Source organism: Oncorhynchus clarkii, chromosome 6 (genome assembly GCF_045791955.1).
Source record: "Oncorhynchus clarkii lewisi isolate Uvic-CL-2024 chromosome 6, UVic_Ocla_1.0, whole genome shotgun sequence".
NCBI classification, from domain to species: Eukaryota; Metazoa; Chordata; class Actinopteri; order Salmoniformes; family Salmonidae; genus Oncorhynchus; species Oncorhynchus clarkii.
In genome coordinates, this window is record NC_092152.1 from 64,892,541 (window position 1) to 64,907,671 (window position 15,131).

At 40.3% G+C, this 15,131-nt stretch overlaps 1 protein-coding gene and 1 pseudogene across 1 annotated transcript in view; both read right to left on the reverse strand.

Annotated features, from left to right (window-relative positions):
* Positions 1 to 156: 156 nt before the first annotated feature.
* LOC139412180 (tetranectin-like protein) lies at positions 157 to 3,455 on the reverse strand (annotated as a pseudogene).
* Positions 3,456 to 4,993: 1,538 nt separating this feature from the next.
* The window catches only part of LOC139411443 (synaptic vesicle membrane protein VAT-1 homolog-like), a 37,197-nt gene continuing 27,059 nt past the window's right edge, over positions 4,994 to 15,131 (reverse strand). The window contains exons 8-9 of the mRNA XM_071157826.1: positions 10,369 to 10,452; positions 4,994 to 7,434 (exon numbers count right to left, since the gene is read on the reverse strand). Of these exons, the coding sequence (XP_071013927.1) occupies positions 7,336 to 7,434; positions 10,369 to 10,452 (183 nt within the window). The 3' untranslated portion in view covers positions 4,994 to 7,335. The remainder of the gene's footprint in view (positions 7,435 to 10,368; positions 10,453 to 15,131) is intronic.

Below are 15,131 nucleotides of genomic sequence, written 5' to 3' on the forward strand. Positions count from 1 at the left end.
CCTACAAATTCACCAACTCATAAATTAGCTGTATAATACAGACGACTCAGTGAAGGTGAAAGAGAGACTCACAAACCAGTGTGGTACCATAGCATATGTATTTTTTTAATGACGAGCATAAATGATCATCAGGTTGTCAACAACCATCTGGTCTCCATGGTGGTACACAAGTTAGGGAATGGGGTATTCACAAATGTACTTTTTCTTGCCAAGGCAGACCTCATCATGCCACTTTCCCTGTGCAGCCAGTGAGAGCACGACACAGCTCTCCCTCTTTGTCCCTGTGAGCTGCTTCTTGGACTTGTCCCAGTTGAAGTAGCTGATGGGCATGCTGTTGATGTCTACATACTGGCCCTCCTTCACAATGTCTGTCACACCAATCCAGAACTCCATGGTACCTGGCGCACTCCTCTTGGCATAATCCCTCAGGACATTGTTTTCATTGAGGTCACGTGGAGTGGCAAGTGTTCCACCCCATGCGATGGAGTGTTCGTTGGCCTCATGGTAGCGCTTGGGTTCCTCTGGTCAGGTAACACTTCCTGTGAGCGTTGATACCACGGAGACAAATTGGAAGCAGAGGGAAGCAGTTTAGTACATGTATCTCCTTCAAACTTCCTCCGTCAATAACCCTACCTACCATGTTCAAATATTACTGAAGAATTTGAAATATACAGTGGGGAGAACAAGTATTTGATACACTGCCGATTTTGCAGGTTTTCCTACTTACAAAGCATGTAGAGGTCTGTAATTTTTATCATAGGTACACTTCAAATGTGAGAGTCGGAATCTAAAACAAAAATCCAGAAAATCACATTGTATTTTTAAGTAATTAATTTTTATTTTATTGCATGACATAAGTATTTGATCTCCTACCGACCAGTAAGAATTCCGGCTCTCACAGACCTGTTAGTTTTTCTTTTAAGAAGCCCTCCTGTTCTCCACTCATTACCTGTATTAACTGCACCTGTTTGAACTCGTTACCTGTATAAAAGACACCTGTCCACACACTCAATCAAACAGACTCCAACCTCTCCACAATGGCCAAGACCAGAGAGCTGTGTAAGGACATCAGGGATACAATTGTAGACCTGCACAAGGCTGGGATGGACTACAGGACAATAGGCAAGCAGCTTGGTGAGAAGGCTGCTCACCAAGCTGCTTGGCGCAATTATTAGAAAATGTAAGAAGTTCAAGATGACGGTCAATCACCCTCGGTCTGGGGCTTCATGCAAGATCTCACCTCGTGGGGCATCAATGATCATGAGGAAGGTGAGGGATCAGCCCAGAACTACACGGTAGGACCTGGTCAATGACCTGAAGAGAGCTGGGACCACAGTCTCAAAGAAAACCATTAGTAACACACTACGCTGTCATGGATTAAAATCCTGCAGCGCACGCAAGGTCCCCCTGCTCAAGCCAGCGCATGTCCAGGCCCGTCTGAAGTTTGCCAACGACCATCTGGATGATCCAGAGGAGGAATGGGAGAAGGTCATGTGGTCTGATGAGACAAAAATAGAGCTTTTTGGTCTAAACTCCACTCGCTGTGTTTGGAGGAAGAAGAAGGATGAGTACAACCCCAAGAACACCATCCCAACCGTGAAGCATGGAGGTGGAAACATCATTCTTTGGGGATGCTTTTCTGCAAATGGACAGGATGACTGCACCGTATTGAGGGGAAGATGGATGGGGCCATGTATCGCAAGATCTTGGCCAACAACCTCCTTCCCTCAGTAAGAGCATTGAAGATGGGTCGTGGCTGGGTCTTCCAGCATGACATCGACCCGAAACACACAGCCAGGGCAACTAAGCAGTGGCTCCGCAAGAAGCATCTCAAGCTCCTGGAGTGGCCTAGCCAGTCTCCAGACCTGAACCCAATAGAAAATCTTTGGAGGGAGCTGAAAGTCCGTATTGCCCAGCGACAGCCCTGAAACCTGAAGGATCTGGAGAAGATCTGTATGGAGAAGTGGGCAAAAATCCCTGCTGCAGTGTGTGCAAACCTGGTCAAGAACTACAGGAAACATATGATCTCTGTAATTGCAAACAAATGATTCAGTACCAAATATTAAGTTATGCTTTTCTGATGTATCAAAGACTTATGTCATGCAATAAAATGCACATTAATTACTTAAAAATCATACAATGTGATTTTATGGATTTTTGTTTTAGATTCTGTCTCTCACAGTTGACGTGTACCTATGATAAAAATTACAGACCTCTACATGCTTTGTAAGTAGGAAAACCTGCAAAATCGGCAGTGTATCAAATACTTGTTCTCCCCACTGTATATCTCCATGATATATTGGTGTATAATGTCTCACTGATATTTTATAATCTATAGAATTTCAATCAGACATAATGAGGACTAGTAGGACAAAGCAAATGTTTTCATCTGTATCTATGTTTCCTAAACCAAGTTCCCAAAATAAGACATAAGCCCTTTCAGTGGGAGGGAACTCAGACAGGGCATACTATATGAGACAGTAACACTATGTTCTTCCACCCTCCCTGTATAAAGAACCTGTCTCATCATAATACTTTTATATCCATCATCATGCATTTCGCAATGCGCTCCAAGGCCTTTACGAAGAAATTCAACAGCATTATCTTCCCCAGCACATGACTCAGTGCTCTGTCAACATTATTGCTGCTGCGAGGCATGAGGATGAAGGTAAGAGTACTCCTGCCCTCTACTGGTGACTGAGCATATTAGTAAATTACAAATGAAAGTGTATGCTAACCTGATGTCTGGGGTTAGTGTGAATTACCATAAGAAATATAAAATCAGAATTTCTCTGCATCGATTCCACACTATTAGAAAAAGAGTTGCCAAAAGGGTTCTTCAACTCTCTCCATAGGAGAACCCTATTTTTTGGGTTCTACCTGGAACCAAAAGGGTTCTACTTGGAACCTAAAAGGGATTTCCTATGGGGACAGCCAAATAACCCTTTTATGGTCCAGATAGCACCTTTTTTTCTCTAAGAGTGCATGTACCAAAGTTACATACAGTATACAATTGCCTAACCCATAAGAAACAGAGTAACTGCTAAATCTGCACTGTTTCCCCATGAGAAGCATTCCCTCTTTGAAACCTTCCTGGCAATAAAGCAGCACTTAGTATGAGCGCACAGAGCAGCCAGCTCAGCATAAACTGTCTGCAGAGCTGAGATCTCCTTCAGGGAGTTCACCTCCTGTCACAGCTTCTCCAACTGCGACTTTACATCATCCTCATCTGCCGCTGTATCGCCATAGTAACACAGACAAGCAGGCAGGCATGTCAGAGAGAAAATGTACAGAAAAACATAGTAGAGCCACTGAAGTTTAGTTTAGTGTGTGTGACGAGTGTTACCTCTCTGTGATGCTGGCACTGCTTTCCTGGTACGAGATGGACGGCTATATCCCTGGTGGAGCAAGGTGAGAGAGAGAACCAAAAAGATGGGGAGAACCAGACGTGCCATCTCTGTACTAAATTTAGACAAAAGTATGGGGCACACCTTTTAACACTGACACAGGAGCCCAAAGCACTGTGGGCAGTTCACTATATACAGGCCCAGTTTGCTCCTGCAGTGATTCACCTCTCATTGGCTGACACTATGTAACTTTGGGTTTTTTCAAACGTCAGGGGGAACTCAAATACCATGGGTAGGGGTGACAAAATTGATGCCCCTGTTTCTGCCCATTCATAAATATTTAATTGGGACACGGTGCATTTCATTTAGCGTTTTCCAATTTCACAATCAAGCCGTAAATTCATTGACTGCAATACCGCACAGAACGTTCTGTATGAGAATATCTGACAGCTTCTGTATCTGACCTCCCACAACTCTCCTGTGCATGGATACATTTGACCCACGGTAAATTAATCCTAAAAAAAGAAATGTTGTTACTCCCTAGATGGCTAAGAGGAGATGTGTTACTTTATATACCATGTCACCAAAATAATTTGTATGACCAAATACATAGATAGGTCTTCCAATGCGTCAAAACATTATGAGGATGATAACATTTTGCTTGTCAACTCTAATTATATCTCATTCAAATGTGCGGGAAAAATACAAAGATTTAGTTGTGTAACCATGGAAAACAGGGAGCTTAATAGAGCTGAGAAAGTCCAGCTACCTGCTCTGGTGCAGCAGAGGTTTTCTTTTGTCTGTGATGTTGTCGAGTAGACAGATCAGATGGAAGAGGGGTGCAGTGTTAAGAAAAACTCTGCTGTCTGATTGAGAGAGCCAGGATGCCCAAAAGGCGTCTCAGAAACACGTGGCCTCACTTAAAAATGAATGAAGAGATACCTTTCAAATGTGATTAGATGTAATGGTACAGTAAATATAATGTCTGTGTGAAACCATTTGCATGAATTAATTCCCAAAACCTGAAGAGCAACATTGAAAAGTAATCACAATGTCGTAACAACACTCTGGAACCCTGGTCTCATCCAGATAATAGTCTAGGGCTGTTGAGAGGTGCAATATGACCGCATAGTTAAAGTGGTTTAGCTACACAATGATAAAAGAATGCAATCCATATTTCAAATAGATTACAGTATTGGAGGAAGTTGTGGTGGTGACATTGTGAAAGGCCACCGGCCTGCCAGTAAATAGCAAAGGACCAACCTCATTTATTTTGCATAATAAAGGTGTTAGATACCCCACTGCTATAAGTGGAAAAGGGATGATAAGAAAATATCAAGATTCAATGTGATTGGGAGAGATGCAAATCAGTAATTTATGTTGAATCCATATGACCTAATAAGACAAGAACCTAAGAAATATGCAGCGCTACTTAAAGTAACCATGGTCAAAGTCTATTTACCGTTGTTAACAGGAAAGTCATTTACAGTGAGAAAGTTACCATGGATTTAAAGCTTAAATCATTTTTCATACTGTACATTCTCAGCCTATGAAAGTGTGATATTATAGGGAGTCTTTCACAGGGTGGCTTGTGGAGAATACCTGAAAATGACACAGGCCAAGAAAAACACACAGCTTTCCCAGAATGCTCTGCAGATACATTTATTTATGTAAACAGAACTGGACTACGTACAGTATAACATAACAAAACCACTAATACCAACAAATACAGTTAAACAATATCTTCATATAAGTCTGTAATCAGGCTCCAGCTACAGTACTAAACACGCCTACATAGTTTGTTTATCTTTTATTATTTTTTTTATTTTAAGGCAAGTTGACTATCCATCATAATGACCTCCCATGGAAACACACAGACAGACACACTGCAAGTTACTCTACACTCTAGACCTAGACTAACAGGAAAACCCAAAAAGACATTCACATTTAGATGTACTGTTGTCCTTCATTAATATACTTGATTTCCAGCACCATTGCCAAGTCTATCATGAAAGGAAATAGGTGCAATGTTGTGACGTAGCTAATAAAATATTTGAATAAAATGTTGTGACATTTAATGTGACTTAGTTAATTAAAGATCATACGAATGTTGTCAGTGGCAAATGAAAGATCAATGAAATGTGTGGAACTGTATTTCTTCACCAGTGGGTGGTTCGTTTGGAGAAGCACAGCTGGCTACATTCCAATCATTACTACAGCCATGTAATAACTGGGCCCTTTCTTCTCATACAGACAGAAGGGTACATACAAAAATGTATCATATTTTCTATTCACTTACAAAGTTACAAGAAATTGTATGCTGTTATACGGTGTCTGTACATTTTCTTTTTGGTGTGGGAATACTCCTGAAGGTAATATGTAAGCTTGCAATTATATGAAACACATCTGCCTTAGCTAGGTTTACTGTTTATAACAAGGCGATTCAGTAGCTTTCATCTCCATACATCAATGGTAGTTTCATATTTTTATGAATAAATAGCTTTGTACGTTGGACGATTAATTTCACACTTTCCATATGGATAATACTAGTAGCACAATGCAGTTGTCATACCAGATCTCACATGAGATGTTAACATCTGATATGAATAACTCCTCTCCTGTGGTATCCACAGCAATAGTACTTCCATTCTTGATGGCCCAAAAGCTCATCTGTAAGTGAATGTGTCTTTAGTCCTCCCTCTCTGTGGCACTCTATTTGGAAGGCATTGCACACTATACACAGGCACCAGCAGGTAAACGTAACACAACTTATTACACACATGCATAAAGAACACAGACTAAACAGAAACAGGTGTGGTTAATCATCATCATCACCTGACCCCCATGCCATTTCTATCTGCATTGTTTGTCTGAAATGAAGACTACGGATGAGACCAAAAGCTGACGTTATATTTCTTATTTTCATTAGTTATAGAAATGTAGGAAACACACTCAGAATGCTGCCTGGCATTTGGCAGAACCACCATGAAATTGAGTGTCTGTGGAATGGGTACAATTCAAATACTGAAATCTTCTACAAGACTGCTGCAGACTTCTAGCTCAAAGGCACTGGTGATCCCATAACAATACCGCAGAAGGTCGGATCCCTAATGTGTCGGTAAACATGGTAGCAGGCATTTACAGTGGCATTTCCTAATACTCTCTCCTAGCTCACACACTGCTGAAAATAACCTGAGGGAGGAGGGTGAAAAACAATCTCAGAGAGTGGTTTTGATAGACTCACTGCAGCAGGTGGAGGTAAATAGCCCAGGGCCAATCTGCTCTGGGTTTGCTGTGTATTCAGTGGTAATAGGGTGATCAGAGTGACTAGTGTTCATGAAGCAGCTGAAATGAATCTCACTTCTGAGTCACCATAATAGTGGTAAAAGAGAAACGGGAATATAGCTTAGAGGAGACGTTTACGCTAATACTCACCCTCCTAGTTTCCCTCTTGTTTCAACCATCAAGACAGGAGTACAACCATGGTCAATATCACTTATGTTCCTGGTTCACTCTCACTCACTTACTGTTCTCTTTCACACTCAATCACGCACTCTTGTATTTTCCCTAAAAGCAACATAATCAACCACTTATTCACTCCGTTCCTACTTTGCTCCCTTGTTGAGGTTGCCATAGAACACAATGCACAACACTGAGGCTGCAGATAGGTCTTAGCATCTCTGAACATCATTTGGTCAACAACACAATGCTCATCATAATACTGGACAGTGAATGGCACTTTAGCTGATTGGCAACTTTGACAACCAGTGTCTTATGAGTTTTCATGTCTTTCAAACATCTTACATAACAAAAGACACAAAGACAACAGACCCACACACACGCACACAAACATACACTCACATACAGTACAACAGTTTGAGTTCACTGTGCGTAGTTCGAGTTGTGGAGTCATCTGTTATGGAACTAATCCCCCGCTCCACCTCTTTCCTTTGAGGTGTCCAGGCCAGTTGTGGTGCCGTACCTTGGCCTACTGGATGAAAGGCATGCGCTCCTTGTTGTCATTGTCCCCTTCATGTTCCTCCTCCTCCTCACCAGCCTCACTGGTCTCTGTGCTGTCACTGGCCATCTACACAGAATACAGAACACATTGTAATTTCTACAAATACAGAATGGAGTGTACTGTATCAACTGTATCTATAAGAAAACATTCAAAGATGAGGAACAAATAATTCAAATATTCATGTATCTGTCCAGTGTTCCAGATTTTTTATGAAATATTACCAACAATGAATGACAATCTGAATTAAATAGATTATTAATAAAAATATATATATATAGAATTGAGGATGTGTCCCTGCTTGGCCAGTTTAGAAACAACAGAGTGGTTTGGGCCAATACTCGTAAAAAAAAAATGATTTGACAGCTCAGCCAATGAGACTCAGCCAATGAGACACTTGGATATTCAAATTAGTTCCCACGTGGGGGTACTGGGGCAGATTGCCTGAACCTGGTTCAAATAGTATGGACAGATTCAGGATTTCGAAATGCACAATAAAACTACTAGGGCACTTTACTATAACAGCAATAAATGAATAAATGCACAGTGATTATTTCACAAGTATTAGTCGTTTCTGTCCTTTGCTTTGTCATTATATTCCTGATATTTTTGTTGTAAAGGAACCTAAATAACGTTAGCTAGTTAGCTACTGGCTGCTGCTATCTTTAGCACTCAACAACAGCTAACTAGGTTTCCTCTTGACCTAAAACTTTTAGCTGCAAACCACATGATTTAAAATAGAAGGAAATTGTGAGATGGTTGTTGTGTGGAGGATCTGCTTTGACTTGATTTCTTGTTGGTTAGCCAGCTGGCTAATTTTGCATCGATAGCTATCATTAGCATGCTAACTGCTTCTAAACATCCAGCAGCCCTACTCTAACCTAGGGTGACCACATGTCCCGGGTCAATCCTGCAGTTTGGCCCTTTTTCCCACGTCCCACAACCAAACAATTATGTTCTACATTTGATTAACTAATTGAAACAACACTAATTTAGATTTTTTTGTTGATTCGTTCCAACCTGTCTCTCACTTTTCGTGTATGAAAAATATATATAAATCATAAGAATGGGGTAGCCTACTGGTGATGCTAAATACTCCAATAGTTGTTGAGATCTGATATTCTGTGCAAGACAAGATGTAGATTTATGTCATAGGCCTATGGTCAACCAATCGAATTTCTCAAATCCTTTCGGGCTAAATTCTAGCTAAACTTGGAGAGGACACGCAGGCCTAACTATTTACAAAAAGCATGCTTCTGAAAAAGAGCTACGAAAGTAAATACCCGTATTAGACTGAAAGATAAAGTAATTTCCAAATGTGTGAGGGTCTTCATGCTCATTAGTTGCGCAATAAACATTATTTGCTACTGCTTCACTAAATCCCATTTTAGAAGTCTCCCTTCCTAACTATTTTACCAACCAAAAATATTTTATTGGACAAATATTCCCAGATTTTCATAAAACAACCACACATGTAGTTTTCTGTTTTTGCATCACCAAATTTTGCTCAAGGCAAAAGAGTAGAATAGGTGCGCTTCAATTACTTGTTTGGTGTAGTGCTGCCACTGCTACTTCTCACAATTGTGCTCATTTAGTAATGTTAGATCAAATCTGAATCAATGTCTTGGAAGATCATATAATGATTAATTGTCACTGGGCACAGACGTCAATTCATTTCATTGAAATGACTTGGAAACAACATTGATTTAACCAGTGTGTGCCAGTGGGTTAGTATTCTACATAACAACCAAATATAATAGCATAGTATAATGTTACTGTTACACCAAAAACACCCTCAAATCTCATGAGAAATTAAGTGATGGCAAGCTGAATAGTGGCCAAAAATTATCAGGGGGCCAAAGCTTAACAGCACCAGAATGTGCTATGATTGAAAAAAAAAAAATGCAGGAAGGCTATAAAGTTTAACACCATCTGCTCTAATTTGCCCACAAAATAGGAATTCAAGAAGATCTAAATGCATATTCCCATGAAACTGATTGAGATCAAATGATCGGCATGCAGACGCAGTTTGGACATTTCACTTGTAAAATGTGAAGAATATTAATGATTGACAGTTATGAAGCCATGGCCTATTTTGAAATGAGGTATGCCTAACTTGGTGTTTGAGGGTATTAAAAATATAAATGTTTCTTGAGACAATATGTGTGGGCCATAGGTAGATGTTGCAATTGGAGGATGCATTTTATGCATATTCTATAATGATATTCAATAGGCTACATCTGGGACGGGGACGTGCTGCTAAATGTTTTTATTCACGAAGGCAACTGTCCCGCGAATGTCCCGAAAATCATCCTGTTGTCTCGCATTTAGGTATTTTAAATGTGGTCACCCTAAACAAACCACATGATTTGAAATAGAAGTGACAGGCGAGATAGTTGTTGCATGGGCATTGTTCTTTTTGCTAACACCAGTTGTGGATTGCTTGGATTGCTAGTTATCTTGCTTGTGTGCAGTGAGTGTGCATTCCTGAGCACGTGCCTCCCATTATCTCAAGAATGATCCTTCTCCCCACTGGAGAATAAAAACATAAAAAAGACAAAAGCTGCTGGACCAATCACATAAGGGCCAAGTAAATTACAAGCATAAAAAAAAACATTCAAAGAGTTTGAGATTAGGTTTTACTGGACAGTTACTTTAAACATATCGACAGTGAATCAACATTTTGTCAACACTGCTCAGGCTTTTGTTTCTTATGTTTGCTGCTCCAAATGGGGACGCTGATATTCATGGGTCACCATAGAAACCAGTGCCATTGGAAGATATATTCATTGTTATCAGACTTAGTGCTATCTAGGAACCTCAACCTGTGTTGATTTGGCCAAGAGTTCTCTAGGGATAAATTACTCACTGGTGAGTCATGATACTATTTAATCATTTCCTTTTTCCTCAAGGTTTTTCAAACTTGTTGAATGCATGTGCAGTTTTAGACCACTTATAAATAACTTGTTCTTGTAGAAAAAAAGGTCAGGGTTGTGTACTTACCAAAGGAGTGGGAGATTTCTCCACATCCAGGATTAGCTTTCCTATGTTGCCTCTGTCGTGGATCCTCTGCATGGCTTCTTTTACCTGGGGTACAAACACAATAAGACCAAACACTGACTGTCACATAAAATCAATGTCAGTAATAACAATATATACCATATAGTTTAGACATTCGATCCCCCAAAATACAGCTTGTGATTTTGTTTGGGAGTTGTATGTGACTTTCTGAATAGAGTGCATGCAGTTTTAGGCACTGCACATTAGATGGCAGTGGTGACACAGCAAGCCCAGGAAAAACATAGAGACAGAGTGTGATGTATGTGCACAGAGGAGTTGACTTGCGGTCGGGGTGATAAGGGTTTGCACTTCTCTTCACAGCAACTTCCATCCAAACTCTTACAATAGGAGCCAGCTAAAAATCCCATTCTTAAATCCTAGTCCACATTGTCTGCAGAACTGAATGCTATTACAGTGGGCAAATAGCCTGCCTAACAACGTTTAACAGTGTTAAAAAAAACATATTGGTGCAGTGAAATGTGTTGTTTTACAGGGTTAGCCATAGTACAATCTTCATACACAGCCCAACAAATTGCACTCAACAACCACAACTAATTGGTGTTCAGATTCCAAACTCTACCAATCATATATGATCAGTGTTAGTACACGCTCTCATTTAGAATGATCAGAGTGTTATTATCTGAGTGGAACAGTTGCTACATGTGCTAAGCTGAAGGTCATGTTTTAAAAGGTTACTGCCTGTTCATTCAGCTGGGTGGAAGTGAGAGGTCAAGCATTACACTTCCCAGAGACAGTGACTCTGAAGCACACATTGATTCTCTCTCAAATAAATCAGTGCAGGTCACTGTATAATCATTCAGTCAGTCATCAGAGCCAGCACACATTTAAGACAGCCAGGATGTGCCCAAAGCACGACAATCATCACACCATTTCACAGGACTGAAAAATATGTGTCATTTCTAGAATACTATATGTTGCATATTGCGTGACGTGGTCTGGTGGCTTTTCTGAATTGATATACATGGCCGGAGAAGATTAGCGTCCCTGTCCTTCATCTAGCCAGACTCAGTCAATACCCAAACCCTCCGTCAGAGCTTATGACATTTACAGATGAGTGGAACTGCTCCCCACCCACCTAAAAAAAGTGCTGCAAGTATATTCCTCTTACTTCTAGGGGTCAACTCTGCAATGCAAATACTTTTCATCACACCATGATGAGATAGCCTATAATGATTACCTCCTCTAAGTCAATGCCACTGGAGACCACTTTAGGGCTGTCTTTCCATGTATTTTTTACCTTACTGTCAGACTCCATTTTAAAGTTGCATCTCTGCCTCCATACTCTTTGTTCTATGTGGTGACTTTTCACCAATCCCAATGTTTCAGTGCTCAAAGTACACCACACCGTGCCCTGACTGTAAACTCCCCATGCTCCCTATCACCTGTTGCTGCGTAGAGCAGAGAAGGGATATCTCAGACCAGTCTGCCCTGATGCATCTCGGAGATATTGCCTGTGTGCTCAGTGTGATTACTGCAGAATGAATTCATTTACAGCAGTCCATTTCCAGACGAGCACAATAAAACGCTGAGAGAACAGTTCAAAATATATATTTTGCATCTTTCAAGGCACGGTGCATTTTCAAAGTCATAGCCGTATAATGGAGCAATTGCCTTTGAGTGTTTTGAAAGGAAGAAATTTAGAGTCATGAGTAGGCGCCCATTACATTACTGTAATATCTTTAGTAAATGGAAATGTATCATTGGTAACATTTCTACAATGATTCTGAAATCCATTGAGCAGATGTTTTGTTTCATTCCCCTCGGGGTTGGATAGATCTCTAGTTTCCTTTAATTCATCCCTGGTCATTTCTAATGGCAGTAGTGTTTGCATTACCAGAAAGCCACTTGAGAACGCAATTAGGAAAAGGAGTGGACCAAGAATCAATCCTATAGTCAAATACGGCGAGATGCTCTAGAAGGCTCTGTGGTGCTGTAATTCAACATGATGCACTCTGCAATGGAAAACATGCGTCACATGGCTCTACAGTGCGACCATTTTACTTGCATAAGTGCCTAAATATTTTGCTGTGCGACCTGGAATTTTAATTTAGGAGCACCAGTGAGCTTAGAATAAAGATGATAATTGTTGCAATGATTCCTTGACTGTACTGCAGGCCCTGGTGCCATGGAGGATACGCTTGCACCATTACTATAAAGAAAACAGCTTGTTACCTCAAATATTTGTCATTGTGTTCTTAAATTTCTTTGTGCTCCAAAATGTTTCAATTTAGGCACACACGTGCTCCCTGTAAAAAAGGTCAGCGTAGAGCCCCGAGTCACATCCCTCCCTGTAGGTAAACAATTATCAGCATGTGAATAATTACCATTCATAATGTTCACCTTAAATCTAATACATGCTTACCAACTTCAGCCGCACAGAATAGCCCAGTGTACAATAGCTTGTTAAAATGTAGTTTTCAATGTCCAGGAACCTAAGTACCAGTGGCTCAAACTGGAGACTGGCTGCTTTAGTACTGGCAGCTGTGAGCCACTCCAACCTGATGGGTGGTGGGTTGTGGAATTAGATCTAATCCCCATGTTATTTCTCCAACAATTCCAACAGGATTTACCAGTTGGAAGAATAACTATTTCATTTTCTTTCACCTTAAGACTAAAAACGGATTAAAAAAATATCTAATCTAAAATTTCAATTTTATCCAGTTTGAAAGGCAAATATTTTTAGCCTTGTGATATCTAAGTGGAGTGCTATCCAGACAGTATTCAGTAGGTACACCATGAAAAAAGCATTTCTACCAGGTAGGTGCATATATTTGGACAACATTTTGTGATGTTTTTGTTAATTTTTGGTCATTGGCAAGGGTTTTTTCGCCTGTTCGTGCTCTTGTCAGTAGCCGAAGTCTATGCCCCTTTGTTGATGATTGGTCAACAGTAGGGATTCTTGAATGACAACAAACACTTAATTGAATGAGAGATGAATCGTTTTTATTCACACTTTTTCACTTGAGAAATACTGAACTAAACATCTTAGTTAGATGTAAAATTGGTCAACTAAGAGCTCCTTGGCAAAAACATTCAAAATAATTCAGACTATTTTGAAGAAGTGTATAATGGCTACGGCGTCTCAAGATGGACAAACCGTAGTATTGACGATTTTTTTCTCATTTTTCAAACTAAGGTCTTTTAAAGGAGTATTCAAGCACACTCGTTCAGTTCGCCTTGCGGCCGAACCAAAGCATGCTGAAGGCTTAAGGGCATTGAGTCTTTTCATGGGCTGTGGAGGGTGGAAGGAACTCAAGCATGAAACCAGAACAACATAATCCAGACTGTAAACCAGCAGTCTGTATCAGTGTCTGTTCCTGTGTTCAAAGCCGTTATCAGAGTTACTGCATTGGAAATCATGTATATTATAAAGTCATTCAATAACTGCTGGCGTGATGGAAGGTAGAGGGGTTTCATGGAAAAGGGTAATGAAAAGGGTAATCTGATCTTGCTCATTAAAACTCATGGGGATCTACATAATCACTACATGGGAATTGTTCAATCCCTCAGAGATGATGACCGTGGATGGCCTATATCACTGTTCTCATTACCATGGTACACACAGACAATGTACCTCTTTGTCTGGATCCCATTGTTTCCAAAACATTCTTTAGCTAAAAGAAATTACGTAATCCAAGCCTAAAGCAGAAATAGGTCAGGGACTGTTAATGTGATGTTAATTAACAATGATGGAGAATTGTGGCTGGTTGGAGAGTTGGTGGGGGGTAAATTGTGAAGCAGGCATATACAGTGGGGCAAAAAAGTATTTAGTCAGCCACCAATTGTGCAAGTTCTCCCACTTAAAAAGATGAGAGAGGCCTGTAATTTTCATCATAGGTACACTTCAACTATGACAGACAAAAGGAGAAAATAAATCCAGAAAATCACATTGTAGGATTTTTAATTTATTTATTTGCAAATGATGGTGGAAAATAAGTATTTGGTCAATAACAAAAGTTTATCTCAATACTTTGTTATATACCCTCTGTTGGCAATGACAGAGGTCAAACGTTTTCTGTAAGTCTTCACAAGGTTTTCACACACAATACTTATTTTCCACCATAATTTGCAAATAAATTCATAAAAAATCCTACAATGTGATGTTCTGGATTTTTTTCTCTCATTTTGTCTGTCATAGTTGAAGTGGTGAACCCCTACTGTACTCCCTGTCTGGATCCCGATTACACCCTAATTGGTCAAGACACTCCAGGTTAGATAGGTGTAACAGTGCTCTTCTTGCGTTGTGTACAATCAATCACCAACATGAACTCCAACTTGTAGCACCAGTCATGGAGATTTATTATGACAGCACAAAATTGCACGTCATGCAATGCACAGCTCACCATCCAACTCTGCACTCACGCAGTGTACAAAATATTCCCCATCGGATGGTAAGGTGTGGTGTTAGACTTCTGAACAACTGCAACACTCAACAGTTTGGCTATTAGAGAAGTTGGCTCCCTGATCTGGGTGTATACGGCGAGGAATCCCGTAGACACAGAAATAGTTGTTACACAACTGATGAGCTAGACTTAGCAGACTGGTTCGGACACAAGAAGGCATGAGCCAATTTGGTAAAGTGGTCAGTAACAACGAGCACATGCAGGGACTTGCTTGAATAATCTTCTGCAGACCAAAAGTCTATGCACCCTAGTTCAAGAAGCTCAGTTATTATTATGCTCTCA